The sequence below is a fragment of the Plectropomus leopardus genome, chromosome 23, assembly GCF_008729295.1.
Source record: "Plectropomus leopardus isolate mb chromosome 23, YSFRI_Pleo_2.0, whole genome shotgun sequence".
Classification (NCBI taxonomy): Eukaryota; Metazoa; Chordata; class Actinopteri; order Perciformes; family Serranidae; genus Plectropomus; species Plectropomus leopardus.
This window is the reverse complement of record NC_056485.1, coordinates 17,740,961-17,760,329: the sequence shown is the minus strand read 5'-3', so window position 1 is coordinate 17,760,329 and position 19,369 is coordinate 17,740,961. Positions and strand designations below refer to the sequence as shown.

At 37.2% G+C, this 19,369-nt stretch overlaps 1 protein-coding gene across 1 annotated transcript; it reads right to left on the bottom strand.

The window, feature by feature from the left end:
* Nucleotides 1–1,747: 1,747 nt before the first annotated feature.
* On the bottom strand, nucleotides 1,748–18,840 carry tbc1d19 (TBC1 domain family, member 19; the record flags this gene model as incomplete). The annotated part of the gene is made up of 16 exons (XM_042512719.1): nucleotides 1,748–2,002; nucleotides 4,483–4,553; nucleotides 4,882–4,997; nucleotides 5,788–5,879; nucleotides 5,981–6,090; nucleotides 6,218–6,250; nucleotides 6,597–6,641; nucleotides 6,805–6,889; nucleotides 9,616–9,678; nucleotides 9,942–10,016; nucleotides 12,637–12,749; nucleotides 15,073–15,111; nucleotides 16,329–16,401; nucleotides 16,562–16,672; nucleotides 17,345–17,391; nucleotides 18,768–18,840. Coding segments are annotated over 16 exons (1,221 nt in total), but the record flags the coding sequence as incomplete, so codon positions are not given.
* Nucleotides 18,841–19,369: the final 529 nt, after the last annotated feature.

Here is a 19,369-nt window from a genome sequence, read left to right as displayed (position 1 = left end):
AACGTTCATAATGAAAATAAATAAATACTGGCACTGCAGGTGCTTAATGTCCTTTACAGGGGCAGTTCATCTCAAAATCAAGAAAACATATTTTTCCTCTTACCTGTAGCGCTGTTTATGGATCTAGATTGTTTTGGTGTGAGTTGGCGACTGCTGCAGACATCAGCGGTAGAGACGTCTGTCTTCTCTCCGATATAATGGAACTAGACGCCATTCGGCTTGTGGTGCTCAAAGTACCAAAAAATACATTTGAAAAACTAAACAGCAATGTCTCTTTTCCAGAAATCACAACCCGATTACTCAAGATAATCCATATAACATATAACAAAGGCATTACAAAGTTTAGTGATGGAATATCTGTTATCGGTCTCGTTAAGTACTAATAATCAGTATCGGCCCTGAAAGACCAATATCAGTCGTCCCCAGGTGCTTTACCAACTGCTGGCAGACTTACAAAATGTAATTTCAGCGTTCTTATTGGCTTTGTGAATGCAAACATAAAAAAATCCCTGTAAGGTCTGTGGATTATCTCGAGCAGCCGGGTCATGATTTCAAGAAAGAGGCATTGCTGTTGAGTTCCTCAAATGTATTTTTTTGGCGCTTTGAGCACAAGCCGAGTGCCATCAAGTTCCCTTATATTCTTCATTTCTACAGCCGACATCTCCAACACACACAAAAACAATCTACATGGCAAACAGCACCACAGGTAAGAGGAAAAAAGTGTATTTGATTTTAGGTGAACTGTCACTTTAATTAAACAGCAATATGCAATTTTCCCCATAAATACAATAAATAACGTGCATATACAGCAGCTTCTAATCATATAAGTTACATATTAATCCCGTTTTCTCTCGACACGCTGGCTCATGCTTCTTCATTCATTAGCAGCATTATCTCGCTGCGTTACAACAAACAGGAGTAAACTGCAAAAGCTAATTAACACTTTATTAGCCGAGCTCGGAGATGCTGCTGTCGTTCTCTTTTTGCACGCCGCTACACACCGCAACACAATTACTGCTTCATGCAAGTCGTCTCCTAATGAGCCTCTCAGCTGATCCAAGCACTGCTGCAGGGATCGTGTTTCCTGCAGAGCATATGGCTTAAAGGAGGTTAGCTTAACCTCACCGGTTTGTAAGCTATACTTATATACTGTATAATATCTGATGGCATGATAGCGCGTTTCTCTATTTATGGTGCATACATGCTAAAGATGGGTTTGGCTTTTTGCTTGAACTAGTGCAGTTAGTCTGGCATTTCTGAACCCTTTGAAACCCGAGCAAATTGTCTTGATTTCTTACAAAAGCTTGGGAAGAAGGCAATGAGCAACGAAAGAAGAAATGACCCAAAAATTTGCAAGAAATTAGTAAAAAAATACAAGAAAACTAACTGAGAATTTGTAAAACAAAAAAAAAATGAACAAGGCAAAGGAGACTTGGAAAATTGCTTTAAAAAATTCAAATAATTCCGTAACATGATTTTAACTATGTATTTATTAATTATAACTATATATATTTTCCAAATGTTTTTTCCATTTGTCCTCAACATTTTTCCCTAGCTTTTTAAAAACAATTTTCTAAATCTACTAATTTCTTGCAATTTGTGAAACATTTACCGCCAAGTTGCTCATTGACTTTTTTTCACACCAAATTCACCAATTGTTAATAATTATTAATAGATTTTCCCTAGTATTTTTCCTTTTTTTTCCCCTAGATTAAAAAAAAGTCTACTAATTTCTATAATTTAAATGCTTGTGAAAGTCGTCTGAATGCAGCACAAGAAAACTGATGTCGCTCCAGGTTTCAAAGGGTTAATGGACGGTTAACAGTGTGGTTATGGCGTTGCAGAGTGGGGTTCTCGGAGCGTGTCTTTGTGCTCCGAGTGGTATGTACAGTACGCACCAAGACTCATTCTGTAGTTTCCATGCTCCTCAGATGGCGGTGGCGAAAAGAAAGATCTGGATGAGCGGCATGACCTTCAGAGTGGAGAGGTCGGCGAGGACAGCCTGCAGTGTGCGTGTCAAACAAAACACATCTTAAATTTACACCCCCTCCTGAACCAAAGCAATCTTATCTTCGCCCACTAAGCCCAGGAGACGGGCTATAAAGCACACCCACTTTTTTAAAGACACATATTTCAAGATTTAAAATAAGCACCACACAGAACAGCACACTTAACCCTTTAAAAGCTCAGCAAATCTGTTTGATTTCTTTTAAAAACGTGGGGAGACGGCAACAAGCAAAACATGGCCCAAAAATTTGCCAGAAATTAGTAAAGAATTTACAAGAAAATTACCTGAAAAAATAAACTAAACTAATAAATAAAAAAAATATAAAAAGTAAAAAACAAATAAGAAATTGACCTTAGAAAGTGCAGAAAATTTAAAAGAAAATATACATGTATTTATTTTACTTTTTTTCTGTGACATAATTTTAAATATAAAACTATTATAATAACAAAACATAGATATATTCTGGACATTTTTTTTCTATTTTTCAAAATCTTTTACCAAAAATCCTCCCCTCTTATTTAAAAAAAGTCATTAGTGAATAAAAGTTACAAGAAAATTACCTGAAAATAAGCAAAAATATGTAAAAACGATATGTATTTGTTGTACATATTGTGTCTTTTGTCTTTAAACATAAAATTATTATAATGATAAATATAGTTTTCAGGATTTTTTCCCCTTTTAATCAATCTCTAATAATCCTCCCCTCTTTTTTAAAACAAATTTTAGGTAATTTTCTGGTCACCTTTTATTTATTTCTTGCAATTTGTGGGATGTTTTTGGCCAGGTTGGTCATTTCTTTTTTTTTCTCCATGTTTTCAAAAGAAATGAAACCACTTTGCTCAGGTTTCAAAAGCTCAAATAGCTTGTGAAAGGCATCTCAAAATAGCACAAGAAAGCTGATGTCGACCCAGGTTTCAAGGGGTTAATGATGATGCAGGATCCTCGGGAAGCGACAATCCTTGCTTAAGTGTACACCCGCTCCCCACCCCTGTCCTTTTGGGATGGGTGGGAGATTAAATTTAGGGGCCCTATCGTATTTAGAGAGAGGGTTTAACGTTTCAACGCTGGACCCGAGGTTCTAAATATAAGATAAGGAGCAGTATGTTATGATATCTGCTCTCTGCCGGGGCAGGTGGTAAATGAGCAAGCAAATAGTGCCGGCCAGCATCTTCGAGCGGCGGATCAGCCTGTCGCACCATGCGTCATATTGTAGTTTAACCCCCTCACCCCCGGGGGGAAGCGGAGGATGGGGGCGAGGTGAGTCATCGTATGGTTTACTCTCAGTTATGCGATAGTGGGACCGCAGTATGGGAGCAGGTATACAGTGCAGGCATGTGCAAAAATAACATTACCGGTTACTGTAATAATGCAGTGACAGAGCAGAAGCTAATAAAAGATGCACTCATTTAGCTTTTAGCTGAGAGACAGAATTCGAGGTAGGGCTGCACGATTAATCGAAAAAATCACGATACATATACTTCTAAATAATGACAATTCACTCGCTACTATTTCCCCAATAAATTTCCAGGACTTTCGGGCAAATTTAAAAGACCATGCGTTCTCTGAAATGACAATTTAAGCTCCTAATTGGTTCTTTTTCATTAAGATGTAATTGTTGTTTTTTTTTTTAATATATATATTATTTAAAAAAATAATGAATTCAGAACAGCATTAGAACTGAATATTTAAATAAAACTGAGAACTTTATATGGCTATATTTTATTTTATTTAACAGAAAAAAAAGGTGATTTTTTTTTTAAAGAAAAAAATTGGCTTTTGAATCTTAATTTTTTTTGGTGATTCTAAAAGATTTTTAGGGGCAAATTTTAAAGAGGAAAGTTTGTTTGTCTTTTTCCAATTTTTTAGGTGATTTTTCAGGAAAACATGCTAACTTTTTTTGGTTGATTTCTAAAGAAAACAGGCCTTCGCACGGGTTTGTAAAAAAAAAAATTAAAAATTTTATCAAGCCAATAAAAACAGAAATAATCACTGGGTTTTCATGACCATACCAACCATGCCTATAACCAAAGATAAACACATGTGTTGTGAAGCAGCAAAAACAGGATTTTTTTTTGTTGAAAAATTAGGGATCATGTGAGAAAATCATGACCTCAATTCTTCTGTAGAAAAATTGTGATTTACATTTTAGCATGATCGTGCAGCCCTAATCCAAAGTTATAAACCTGATTCTGCACACAAAGATTATTATGGCTTTCTTTAAACAACAGATTTGTTCTTTTTCAGTGGAAATGGCGTCGGGATACTGAGTGGTGGCGGGACGGTGCGCAGGGAGGGGTAACTGGGTTCTTAAGTGTCTATCCAGCCATTTTTTTCAGACATGCGCATGCAGAAGACTGGGTTACTGGTACTGGCTGCTCATCAACGGCTATTTACGGCCATCCAGGAGTATGTGGGGGACAGGGAGAGATTTCAAACACACACACGTACACGAGTCGTATGTGAGACGGACATACCTCAGCGGAGGCCAGTGACGTCACTTCCATCAGGTTCTCGGCGCGGAAGGCAAACACAGCGGCTGCGAGGACTGTGGAGGGGGCAGTCGGAGGATGGGGAAATATGAGAAAAAAAAAAGTGAGTTAAGATAGAAAAAGATAAGAGAAGCAAGTGATGCAGAGGATTATAGGTTAAGAGGTTAATGCAGGAGGCCTTCTGTCAGATATTTAAAAAAAAAAATAAATAAATAAAAGCAGCTACTTTGAGATTTTGCAATGCAAGATCAGAACAAAATGATTCATAACGTCCTACTCCCTTTGTCTTTGAGTTTTCAGTCTTATAAAAGACTGATTTAAGACATTATTAAGGTCTATCTTAAATTAGAGTTTGCAGCTGAGCGTGAGTGAAACAGCTCTTACCTGCCACCACCTCCAGTGAATCGTATCCCAGGATTCGGTCCCAGAGAAGAAGCAGCTGGTCGGTGGACAGATAACCAGAAAAGGCCCGCACCATCCACTTGAAGGCAATACGCAACCTGAGGACAGGACCATCACGTCTCAATTCTCACGCTGTGATTTCAGTACCTCACCACAAGATGGCAGCAGCTCATTACAGAAATAAAACGTGTGGACAGAGTGTAAGTAACTCCTATGCCATGAAAAATATATATATATATAATTGAGTTTTAAGATAATGGAGAGAAATAAAGAGATAGTGTATCAACATTTTAAAAGAAAATCTCTCTTTTATGGCCACTTAGCCAACTTGTGCAGCTGCATAAAGGACTCAAGATGATTTGACAAGATAAAAATGCTGTTACAGAGACAAGCGTACTGATCATTCCTTCATGACGTTGAAGTCTTTTAGGTTCATCGCCGCTGACAGGCACATGTGCAGGAAGAACAAGTTATTCAGGACAGCCAGTTTCCATGGAAATGACACTTCATCATGTAAAAATGTCACTTCAGGAATGGTGCTTGAAATTACAAAGAAAGCATGCACAACACACTGCACCACTGTTACACTGCAATTTTGGGCTCTTTTGTAAAATCACTTTTATCATTGTTTTGAGCAGATAAATAATGTATTTGGAGGAATTACTTCTTTACAAAATAATATGTTTTGTGTACAAGTGAATAATGGAAACAACAGTTTTTTTTTGAAAATGGTCCAGTATTACTGTAGACATGAACAGCGAGTAAGCTGCAATGTAACCACTTGGGGCATTTGTCATTTTACATCAGCTAAAATTGATTTTGCCACTGACAGGATCAGATTATTTGAAGTGTTTGGCAGCATTATATAAAGAATCACAGGTTACTCACGGCTGCGCCCCGATCTGTCGAAGGTGGTAGAAGAGCTGAGGCAGGTAGGTCTGGAGCAGCCGCTCAAACTGCAGGCACAAAGACACGATGCCCTGCAGGGGCACACATGAGCACAAGTTAAGCTCATGCATGAAGGTACACACAAACACACAACACACATCACGCAATATTTGACATTTGGCGGCGAGCTCACCGAGGGAGAGGAGGAGATGGAGTGTAACCTGAAGAAGTAGCGGACGTACATTTCCCTGAAAACGCTGTACAGCTTGGATGGCTCGTTGTACAAGAAACACAAAGGCGCCACTATGGGACAAACAAACAACACACACAACACACACACACACACATACACACACACACACACGCACACTTTGTTGTATTTTGCTCTTGCAGTGTTTATTGTGAGAACTAACAGGTAAATTTTACTCACCGTACATTGAAAACCCATGAAAAGGAATGACACCTGTGCAAATTAGATTTTTCAGTCAGTCAAGTTAATACACAAAACATTTATTGTCATTATCAATGTAGAGAAGCAGCACACATTTTAGTCTTTAAACGAGATAACTAAAATTATGTGTGAGTAAGTAAGAAAATGACTGAAAATTAGGGATGTGCAATATGCTGTAATTCTGGGTCTGTTCACATAACATATGGCATGAAAAGTCGATGCTTCACAGATTTTTGTGCAATGTCAGTAGCACGCAAACTGGCCAAATCTTTTAAATTTTTATTTGTCCCCTTAATTTGCTCCTCTGTATCAGTTTATATACGAATAACAGGATGTGAATGTAAAGCTGCAGGCTCACCGTTGGGAGGATAAACAACGGCACACTCCTCATCTCCTCCCTTCCCTGTTAGACACACACACAGATCCGTTAATAACACAAACCTGCATGACCGTGTGGGTTTTCTTAATCACTTGTGTAACGTCAGGGCACAGGTATCTGTGTGCAGACGTTGCGTTGAGTTCATGTGATGTTGTGTGTGTCCTTGGTGAAGGCCACATCATCTCACCCTGGATGAAGGATTTGGGAGGAGTGGCACTGTTGTACTTGAAGTGATCCAAGACGGCGGTATCTCGAGAGAAACACAGCAGCACCTGTAAACACACAGGTTTAAACACAGTCACGTCCACACAAACACGTGTGTAAACTGCACGGACCATATGTAATATCGACAGGGGATAGAGGAGACAGCGGTTAATATGGTGTTTTTTGGCTCGAGAGTCGATGATAGCCTTGAGTGGGCTCAGTTCCTCTTGGGTAAAAAAAAAAAATCTATTACAGCAGCACACCTGGAGCCAGGGAATCAGGATGTACTGAAGCAGACAGTAACAGAGCCTTGAGTGGGAGGCTTTTTCCATTACAGTCATATTTCTGTGTCTTCTTGAGACCCAATTTCATTTCCACCGGCCACTTGAGATGAATTACCGTACATCAAGGTACATCAAGGTACATCAAGGTAGAGCGGAGGGAAGGCAATCTGTCTGGACAAAAATGAGACTAGAAGCCATTCATTCGACCTCATTAATAGGAGAATACGGAAATAACAGCAAATGAGGGCGTCTTGGCTCACCTATGTTCGGCTGCCTCTTGTCTGAGCTTTAAGTGTACTTGCTTGGCACAAAAACAGGTTAGTTGACCGTCGTACTTGAAGTGTTTTTGTCTGTGATAAATTGTGGGCATGGAGGCATTCTCTGAGGACAAAGTTCAATGAAATTTCATCTTTAAGAATCACAAGAAATCGATGAAGAGAGGTGATTATCTCTCTAGGTCACAGCTCAGTGCATGTTGTATCCTTTTGATGCAGTCTGAATGATTAGAGAAACATTTTATGTGGTGTAAAATCTGTTTTGTGGGGTCAGCTACTGAGGTGGAGATTTAATCCTTGTCGAAAGGTAAAATATTAATTTATATATTAATATATAATATAAATGGGGTGTGTTGAGTGTTGTGATAGTGATTATGAGGCTGTTTTCTGCTTAAAAAAGGTCTATCCCTGTAAGGATCCTTTCCATAATGTTGGACACTTACAACAATAATCTGAGCCTGTCAGTGGCAAAAACAAGCACTTTTACACAACTTAAATTGATAAGATTAATGTTAATTTAAATAAAGTCCTATTGGTTTGGAGATGGCAATTTTAGGGGTGTTTCTGGTTAAATAAATAAGATGTTACTCTTTAACAAAAAGATCTATCTCTGTAGGGATCGCTCCTATAATGTCGTTAGACATTTGTAAAAAAAAAAAAAAACAAAAAAAAAAAACAAGCACTTTTAGTGGATGCAAATTAAAGGTGCAAACACATTTCAAGCAGTTACAGGCTACAGTTTTCAATTTCAAAAACTGCTGTTCCCATTAACCACTCAACAAAACATGGGAAAATGCAAACAATACTTCTTAAGAACTTTCTATACTTTTCTAATAGCCTGTTTGAACCCACACAAACCTCACAGCGAGTGGATTCTTGTACTGCCTAGTGAGTTTACCATCAGTCAATATTGACAGTGATGCCGGAGCTTTGTGCTTGTTACACCTGTGTGCTCATTGGTTTGCCACCAAGGAGAATGACATGTTAACAGCTGCTGAATAAACCGGTTGCTGAGTAAATATGCTCATCTATCAGCACCAAAGGCAAACAGAGCGGTGACAACCAGAGAGGCTAATAATAACAGATCATGTCCGTCTCTGAGATGAAAACCACACTGCAGGTAAAGAGCAAAACTGTCAGACAGTAACTGTCCTTGCATGACCGAACTCACATGAGATTAAATATTTGGGGCTGTCAAATAATTCACTCTAATAGTGAAATGAAGAAGACACGACGGTGACGTCAGTCAGTGTTGACTTGACAGTTTCCTTTCATGCTTTCTGTATTTAATACTGAGCCAATCGAAAAATACATTAGCTAATTCTCGTCGTCTTAACTAATATTATTATTAAGAGTTCAACTCAAACATTCATCTAAACTGTTTAACAGGGAGTGTATGGGCGCGGTTTAGTCAGAGTTCATTGACGGTCAACTGGCAATAAAAGCAAACCACCCTCAAAACTGTCATCACATTTTGAGTAAAATGTCGCTGCATCCTAATCGGAAATTGCTAAAACAGGTCTATCTCTGGCAAAAAAATTGTTTAAGAACTATAGTTAGAATCTGAGAATAAAATGTTTTCAGTCTTTGATGAGGCGACAGTGTTTTTGAATTTGCTTCAGTTTTGAGAAAAAAACGCAGCCAGCAGCCGCAGAACAGGCTCCAATGTTGGTTTTCTTAAATGGAGCAACAAAACAACCTGAGCCTGTCAGTGGCAAAAACAAGCCCTTTGCTGGACGTACGTTGACAGTGCGTACATACCCTGAATGTTTACATTGCAGGCTGTGTAGCTACTGTGGCCATGACCGTATCGCCAATGTGCAGCCACTGAAAGTGCTTGTATTTGCTTCTGACAGGCTCAAATTGTTAATTTGAGTGTCTGACAAAGAAATGTAGCGTTTATCTTTACCTTTTAACAATTATAATTATCTGAGCCTGTCAGTGGCAAAACCAAGAGTTTAGTCTGTGAGAGAACTTACAGACTAGATTAAACCAAAAGTTAAGATAAATGTTTTATTTCCACGATGTTTTCAGACACTTGAGCCTTTCAGTGGCAAAAGCACTTAAAGTGGCTGTACATTTACAGTGTGCTATTACCCCTAATATTAAATTGCAGCTTGCTTAAGAACTTTAGACAAAAACAGGGAAAATAGGGTCCAGGTTTCCCTTTATACAAGAGTACTGGTAGGAAAGGTAAAGAGATGGAAAGCTGAACTGTCAGAGAGCGAACCCTACCTGATAGAGGAAATCTTCAAACACAAAGTAGTAGTCATCATTACTGGCAGTGAGCTTCACATCCTGGTGGGCGGAGAATTTGGGAAAAAAAGGAAAATCTTTTTAAAATAGAAGCACTGTAAATGTTTCTGCAGAGATTGTGTCAGCTGTTATCAGTAAACTGACCAAAAAATATCCCCCAAAATAACTGGTATCACAGTTTATGTTAAGCAGGACACAATGTTTTGGTGATGGGACTCAATGGAAAACAAAAGCTTGTTTTTAATTCACTGTAAAATCAGTCTGCAGTATCGTAAACAGAAATGGTGACAGTTGGAGGACTGTACCTTATAGATGAGGTTGTCCACCAGCAGGTCATGTTGTATGACTCCAGCCGTTAGCTGTTCATAATGCATCACGTCCTGAAACAGCAGAGATCCAACATTTTTTTAGTGTGCAATAATAAAAAATCACACCCAGAATCCACTATATGTGTGGTCTACTTGATATAATACATTCAAAGTGTTTGTTTCATCACTGACTGAAAGGAAATGTTGTCTGGATAACGTGAAAGTATTGATCCTGCCTTTTATTTTATTTTATATTTAATTTTATTTAATCTCATTTCATCTTATTTTATCTCAATTTGATTCAATTACTTTGATTTTTTTGATAGAACTTGCTACTCTGTTTTTTATTTAATATTTGTAAATGTTTTATTTTATTTTATTTAGTCATTTATTTCTTTGTTTTTTATCAAATTAATTATTAAAGTATTTTGGTTAATTCATAATGTGTTTTATTATTATAATTATTATTGTTATGGTCATTGTTCATTTTATTTTCTTTGTGGGAATGTGCAACTGCATGAGAAGATATATATCTGTACATGCACAGACAAGTTTAGATATACAACTGAAACTTCAACAAAAATTTGCTTTAGAAATATTCATACACTGTACATAAAAGATCACTCTCTCCACAGATACTGCTAAATTAACTTTGTGACGGGTGAAGACAGAAGGATTAAACCAAGCTTAATGGATGGGTGTCTTGTTTCCGACCACATGGTTAAACTCAAACGTGTCTCCGGTTTGAGACGGGTCTGATCGGCGCTGCGGATGTGAGGAGAACAGAACCAGAGATTTTGACAGCTGAGGCAGAACACTGAAACTATGTGGTAATATGGACAGCATCAGGAGAAGACTTAAAATAACTTCTGCTAAAATACTTCAAATTAATTATATATCTTGGAAACTATTGCTGCAAAGAATTAAATCTACCGCAAATGAGGCAAGATGGCAGACGATGTGTCTTTAGAGGATGGAAAGCAGCTTTGCACAACAAAAAAGAACAATTCAATGCACGTACTGTCCTCAGCAAACTCTGACTGTTTAATGTGTTTGCCCTTGTGCCGTCCAGAGGCGGGCTAACACTCTCCAGACCCCAGTCGGGACCCTGTAACTCTCGCTCGGAAATCAATCCTCCCATCACAAGCATTGTTTTATCGACTTGGCCTCGACGGGAGACTCTGGGCTCCAGCGTTTACACAGCACTTTGCCACACACAGCTTCTCTGTTTGGGCTAACTGTGCTAAATCGTCTGCCTTTGATTATGTTAGCATTTGTACACACTGGACAAGCCACAGCTAAGGCTAAGATAAACAGGACAGGAGTTTAACGCACAAATTATTTTGCAGGTCAGTCAAGAGTCTCGTGTTGGTTTTAACTGTTCAATGTAAATACCAGGACACTAAATAAACAGTGAAATTAGAAATCTCAGTTTTCTTTGAAACAAATGCAGCAGAGGTCGAAAAAACAGTCCAGTAGCATAAATCAGTTTTCTGGTGCTGCGTTCAGATGCCTTTCACAAGCATTTAAACCTTTCCAGTGCAGGCAGATGGGTTCAATTTCAATCTAAAACATGGTAACAAAGGCAATAAGAAACCTGGCAAAAAGTGTCCTAAAAATCACAAGATATAAATTACAAGTGACAAGAAAATGACCTGAAATTATTTATGAGAGAGAGATATTAGAAAATGATCAAAAAGAAAACTACATTAATAATTATTAGAATAATATATTCAAAATTATGATCTTCAAAAATCTATATTTGAAATTATAATTTATACTATTATTTTATTTCAGAACTTTTTTCAGGTAATTTCTTCTTTTATTTATTTATATATTTTTTAAAATATTTTTTTTTCTTGGAGGCTTAACTTTTTATTAATTCTTTTCTCATGTTTAGGTCATTTCTTGTGAAAGAAAGAAAGCAATGATCAACTTGAACTGAAAGTCATAAAGAAATTGGCAAAAAGCTCTGAGAAAATTACCAGTAATTAGAGATAAAAAAAAAAGAAATTAAAAATAAAAAAACAACTATCTCAAAACATAATGTATATTTCTATTACAACATTTTGAATATATAACTATACTGATCATAAGTTTGATTTTCTTGATATTTTTCCCGAGTTGTTTTTTTGGTAATTCTTTTATGATTCTCTCTTTTTTCTTTTCAATTTTCTTGAATTTTCCTGCAATTTCCTTGTTATTTTCTATGTCCAGCTACTTTAGGCTCAGATTTACTTTTTAGAATGTGTTTTCTTTTACTGTATTCCTCCAGAAGTATTATCTTTTCTTTCTCTGACAAATTTGTTTTTTCTATCTACAGGCAAACTTTGTGAAATGTAGATCAAGCAAACAATCTCTGAAACTGTAGAATTTTACTTTTCTAAAATCTCTTTCCAGTGCAGTAAATATCATAACATTTCTCCTTTCCTAAGAGAAGTTTTAAAGGGATTATTTTCAAAACCCTTAAGTAAGTCCCTCATCTAAGGAAAATTAAGCCTTAAATGTGTACTTCAGGAGAAAAGTTAAGGTGTTTTGTGCAGCTGGCCCATGACCATTATGTGTGAAAACTTCATCTTGTAGTGAACATGCAGTTTGGGAATCAGTGCAGCTGTGTGTGTGTGCACGGCTGCTTTTTAACAGACGCCACCAGGGTCAGCTGTGTTTTTGTGTGTGTGCATGTGTGTAGTACCTGTGGCTGGTTTGTGGAGTTGAGGATGAGGGCCCACAGGTCTGCTCGGAGCCCGGTGGGGCAGCCCTGCCTGCTGTACTGCTGCGCTGCTGCACTGTCCTGCTCTGCAAGAACTGGACAAAATAAAAAATTTTTTTTAAAAAAGAGACAAAATGTTAAGATACAAAAGACAACAATGATGAGAAAATTAATTGCTTTAATGGTGTTCATTACTTCAAAAATTTTAATTTCATTGATTATATTAAATTTACTTAAATTAAGATAACATTTTATAAATAAAATAACTATATATATTTTTGTTCTTAAATTTTTTAAATGTTTTTTTCTTGTTCTTAAAATGAAAAAAAAAAACTTCAATACAAGACTTAAATAACAAAAAAGAATATTAAATTATTATTAAAATAATATTTTTTAATTAATAAAAATCAAATAGTTGTATTGAAGTTGAATTAAATATATAAAATTAAGTTTAATTCAATAAACTAAAATGAATAAATTGAGTTGAATGATTTTATATTTATCAAAATAAATCAACCAAAATAAACATAAACCTATAAACCTAAAAACAAAAGACAAAGAAACAAAGAAAGCACAAAATCCTAAAAATCAAGCTGTTAACCAAGAAAACATCTGACAGGCAAGAATAACAGACAGACTCATGATTTGCTGGCACAATTACATAATATGCACAAACAGCAGCTGGGAAAATGAACACCTGCACGTTTTGAATGACTGCACGACAACAAGCAGGTGGCTCGACTCCAAAACTGTCTTTTTCAAAAAATTGACCTCCATTAAGACAGAAATAAAACCTCTCTCAAAACATAGGTTCACGATCTCATTCTTTCCTTCTGATAATGCATAAACATCAAAATCATAACACAGACATTCCCATGTTGGTGATTTTTATGAAAATTTCCAAAAAACACTCATGCATATGCTGGAAACAACCTCTCCTACATTCGGCCCTAAATCTCTGCTGCGACAGGAGCTAAAAACACACGGCCCTTGACTTAAGGTGCTGGGCAGTCATAACATAAACAAACACACTCCTCGGCTCTTAAATTTTCCTATTTGAGTGCACTTAACACTTGGCCTGGAACACAATTCGCAGCTCGGGAGCCAACACGAGGGTGAAATAGTGGACTGGGGCCTCGTGGCTGTGTATATAAAATACAGCTTGTGTTTTTAAGACTCGTGTCGATTGGTGGCTGATTGGTGTCCATAATAAGGTTGGTGTTTACACTGGGTTCATAGCAGAGCAATGACACGAGAGTTAAAGCGTCTGCTGTGCCAAATATTGCACCTGAGGAGGATTTTTTAATGGCTGGAGCTGATGTTGAGGGTTTTCTGTACATTTCTGCAGGTCTAACATATATTTCAAATACACTTTATGTATTATTTCATGCACTATTATATGAATCCTCACATCTTTTAAAAGCAGTTGCTATACAAAAGAAGCCACCACTCTCTTTGAGGTTTTCTTCTTATTAAAAAAATGGATTCAGAGTGGATATAAATAGATTTTTTTGATGCTGATCTCCAGAAAAAGACTCTTTGATGTAAAAATAAAACTGGACCTGTGATGGTCTGAAGTAGATACAAATATGAAACACAAAACTGCACAAGACAAGGCAGACTCGAGGCTGCAACTGTAGCCCGAGGTTCGTCTACTGGGAAACAGACCAAACCAACAGATAGGATACGAAATGATACGAAACAATACCAAACAAAATGTTATGAAATGATATGATACGATACAAAACAATCCGAAAAGCAAAGAAAATACTGAATAAATCAGCACTAAAGATTACTGATGAATAATAATTCCATGCTGTTTTATACATTGTATTGTGGCGTAAGGCGCAGTTTTAAATTAGCTTTACACCCTCAGAACATTATACAATACTATACATATTCACAGATTAGTGCCAATTGTCTATTTCTGTATTTCTTTACATTTATATTTTTACACACTTACATACGCAGCATATTAAACAACAACAACATTTTTTTAAATATTTAAATATTTGCATACTGTGGTAATTGTTTACTCTAACTGTATTTATTTTTTTATATTTCTATATACTTGTGGTGACAATTATTTCTTCTTGCAATAATTCTCTATGCCGGCATCAGAGTGACTATAATAAACAACAATTTCCATCAATAAAATCAATAAAGTATATCTGATTCTGATTCTGATAATAATATAATGATGCTACTGGTAGCCTCCGGTTGGTGCTTCTGGTACTAAATTGCATTGGGTGCTTGGTGCAACTTACAGGTCTAGTATCTTGCTAAATTTATATCAATTTGCAGAGAAAATGTCCCATATTTATGCATTTAAATACCTCAATTAAAGAAAAAAATAACAGACAAACTTTTACAGCAACAAATTTAGAAACAACTTCAATCTGAAAACCAAACACTGACCTTTTTTCCCGATTTGAACGTACTCATGTTCAAACAAGTCTGCAAAGGAAAAAGACAGAGAACAAAACAGGTGCTTTAAAAATCGGCTGGTCGTGGTTCAGTTTTCAAACTAATGTTATCTCTTTGATTTACAAACACAGAGGCGGTGGACACGATTCTATTTAAAGCCTAAACACCAGGCTGCAACAATGTCAATATCTGGACTTCACAGAGATACTGTTTGAGAAAACCCAGACCACCAAGCGGCACAGGAGAAGCCCGAGTGGTAAACACACCATTAAAGCCCGCTGCCCGCTCAGGTAAACACATTTGTTTTTGTTATTTCTGATTTAATACTGCGAGAATAAAAATGTGCTCTGGTCTAATATTGAAAAGCTACTGAATGGATGTCTTCAATCTTTTTATTACCAATCATATATTACATGCCAGTGATACTCAACTTACAGCCCTCAGGCCAAATCTGGCCCTGATGGGGTGCAGGGGGCCCCCCAACCATTTTCTAATTCACAAAAAAAATTAAGTGATTCACACTGAGAATTGTTTTTGTACTTTTAGTATACATAAGTGCATAAAACAAAATCAAAACAGAGTTTGTTTATCAAAAAAGTGCCCGTGGAGGATTCCTCGAATCCCCCAACAGTGGTCCTGGCTAAACCACTAATGTCCAAAAATCCTCAAAGTGTCTTAAAATCCTGGAAATGTCTTAAATTTCTACAAATGTCTTAAAAATCCAAAATATTTCCTAAAATAACAGAAACATTCTGAAGTCCTAGAAAGTCCTAAAATCCTAGAAAGGTCCTAAAATCCACAAATTGTGAAAATTTCCTAAAATCCAAGAAATGTCCTAAAATTGGAGAAACGTCCTTATATCTAAGAAATCTCCTAAAATCCTAAAAAAAACTTCGTAACATCAGAGAAATGTCCTAAATGTCCTAAATGTCCTAAAGTCCAAGAAATGTCCTTAAATCCTAGAAACATCCCAACATCTGAAAAATGTCCTAAAATCCTAGAAATGTCCTAAAGTCCTATAAACTCTCCCGTCAGTCCACTAAATATAACGATACCACCAGCAGCTGCTTAGCTTAGCACAAACGTGTCCTTTTCATACTTCAGTTTTTGTATAAATCAAACAGGACTGGTGTTGTTTCCTGAGCTTCAGAGCTGCTGCAGCTGGACTGATTTTATTACCTTTAGAGAGCCAGGATGGCTGTTTTCCCACTTCCAGTCTTTGTGCTAAGCTTATAATTTGTGATTACCTGGATGGATGTGTGCGTGGTCATCAATCCCCAACTGCCCTGAGGTCAGGTTCAGCTCTGAGTACGCCTGCCTCTGAGAGTTTAACACAAAAAAACACAAAATCACAATCGCTGATTTCAAATCCACTGTGTGTTTTCTGGGCCAACACTATTAAATGCATTAAACTTACAATGGACAAAACACCTGCAGACGGACACACACACATGAAACAGACATCCACGTGACTTCCTACCAGCTGTGGGATGTCCCTGACATTGAGGGGGACCTGGATGAGACCCCAGTGGCTCCTGACGCTGACGTCCTCGCTGCTATCGTGATTTGGATTCCGCAGGCTGATTAACACCTGTTCGATGACAAAAATGTAGCGGAAAGGAATTATTTTCTAATACTTTAAACAGGGTTTAGACGTTTTTTTACCAATACATTTTCATGACTTTGAGGCAAATTTTCAAGACTGTACACTTTCCGAAATACCTTTTATAGCTTGGCTTTAGGGGAGGGGCATACAACTTTAAATGGCTGTATTTTGTTTTTATTTTCCGGCCAATTAAAAATTTAAAAAACATGCTTTCCTGTGAGTTTTGAATGTATTTTTTCTTTGAAAAATAAAATAAAATAAATAAATTCTGCTATTTAATTTTTTTAAAGGGAAAAAAAATCAGGAATTTCTTTTTTTTTGATTTTTCAAGAAAACAAAATGCATGTTTTTTTTTTAAAAATCCCCAAAAATTCCATTATTTATCACAGCCAGAAACTGCAAAAACAGAAAACACCAGTGAATTTTTTACATTTCTGACGGTCCTTAAAAACATCATGTAATATTATACAGGTTTGTAAAAACAAAATGCGAGGGTTTATTTAGTTTTCCAATACTTTTCCAGTCCTGGAAATTGGCATTTGCGAATCCCACGACTTTTCCGGGGTTTTTTTTTTTGACCATAGATGAAATTCAATTTTTTTTTTAAACTTCAATAAAACTTCAGTAAAGACTCCGAGCTGCAAAAAATCTGCTCACCTCCAGAAAGTCTTTCGGGGCGTACACAGGCCTGAAGCGAGTTAAATCTGCAGAGACAAAGAGACATTAATGTGTCTCTGCAATACATGAACTGATAGCTCCACTTACTGTACATGGACACTTTGCAAGTGCAACTTCCAGCTGAAACATGTACACAATGTTTACATTTGCATTTCCAAAAGAGGTTTAGCAGCTGTTAAACCCAGACTACACAAATGAATCCAACCACGAAGTCCATTTAATCAACTTGAACTTGAATATACTTCAGATCGTGCTTGTGAAGCTAAATTTGGCTACGTCTGCTAAACTAAAAAAACAACGTACAGGACAGCTGAGCCAAATTCAGCTAACACTACATGGGACTTCCCTCCACTGTCCTCACAGCATGGCAGTTAATTCAAGAGCCTCGTCCTCCGCAGAACGAGGGCACACTGAGGTTTGGACAGAAGGAGGGGTGCTGCTCGATATCGCAGCTCCATCCGGGGAGTCTGGACAGCTTCTATATTCACACAAAGTGTTTATAGCTGGCAGACGGCACATCCTAAATGTTATTATGTGCCACTGAGCCGTGATAGCATTGTTAGGACACAGTGTGACCATGTTCTTTTTAAATGCACTGGTTGGTTCATTGAGAGCAAAGTGAGGTTTTCAATAGTGAGTTTTGGGACTGGATGCCAATAATGAAAAATTGTTTTAAATGTACTGCATGTACTCCTCTTAAATTATACTTTAAAGGAAGACGTTACACTCCAGATGACCGTTTTTGTATTAATTACTCAGCCTGCGTTATGTTGAATTTGTGAAGAAGTTTGTTTTTCTCACATGCCTCAAAGGTAAACGAAGAAATACTGAGACAGTTCCTCACGAACTGAAGTCATAGGGTTTCACGTTAAACAACAGCAAAACTATAACAGAACATCTGTTTCTCATGACTTGTGCAGTATAATCTTGAAATCATGCCAAAAATACAAAGTTTTCTTCATGAATTCAAGGTAACATTGGGAGTACATGATATACGAATGGTCATTTTTGGGGGTGAAGTATTTCTTTAACAAACACTTAAACTTGGACAATAATTAAACTGTCCATTGGAGCAGCTCGGTGGTAAACATAGTAAAGCGCACGGTGATTCTCTCAGTCCAAAGGTCATGATTTTAACTTGCCCGAAATGTGATGACAGGATACCAGAATCAACATCTGTAAACTACACCGTGTACTTCTCAGAGTCCTGCCCAGTCTCTGAGAGAACACTGGATAAATACCAGTAAGACAACAAACATGGAAGTGGTTGATCTGGTTCAGAGATGTGTGAAGCCGATGCAAAATACACTGACTGATGCACCGATCGCACAAAAACATTAACACTAATCTTTCATAAAAGGCAGATCGCTCGGGGCCAAACCCCTGGGTAATGTCTTCAGACCTGGTTCGTCCGTGCCCATCTCGTTCCATTTGTTGGTGAGCTCCTTCCGCTCCGCCGCCGGCCTCTGCGGAGAGAGGAGATTTTAACAAACAAATGTCGCGCAGCCGAAACAGAACCAATCCTGAAAATGCCACATCAGCCAGACGGTCATTAATACAATCACGTGAGCACAAAACCAAACAACAAATCAGTTTTCAAACAGCACTGACTGCTTTTTCCAGCGTACAGCTACAGAGGCATTGCTAGCATTTTCTGGACAGGACTCAACTATTTCTTGGCTACTGTCAAACTTAGCCACTGTTCAGCCACAATCAAGAGCTCAGTGGGCTTGGAGTTAAAATGACATAGAATTTAAGGAATACTTAACCCCCCAAATGATAATTGCCTCTGTAGCTGTACGCTGGAAAAAGCAGTCAGTGCTGTTTGGAAANGGACAGGACTCAACTATTTCTTGGCCACTGTCAAACTTAGCCACTGTTCAGCCACAATCAAGAGCACAGTGGGCTTGGAGTTAAAATGATATAGAATTTAAGGAATACTTAACCCCCCAAATGATAATTAAATTAAATTAAATTAAATTAAATTAAATTAAATTAAATTAA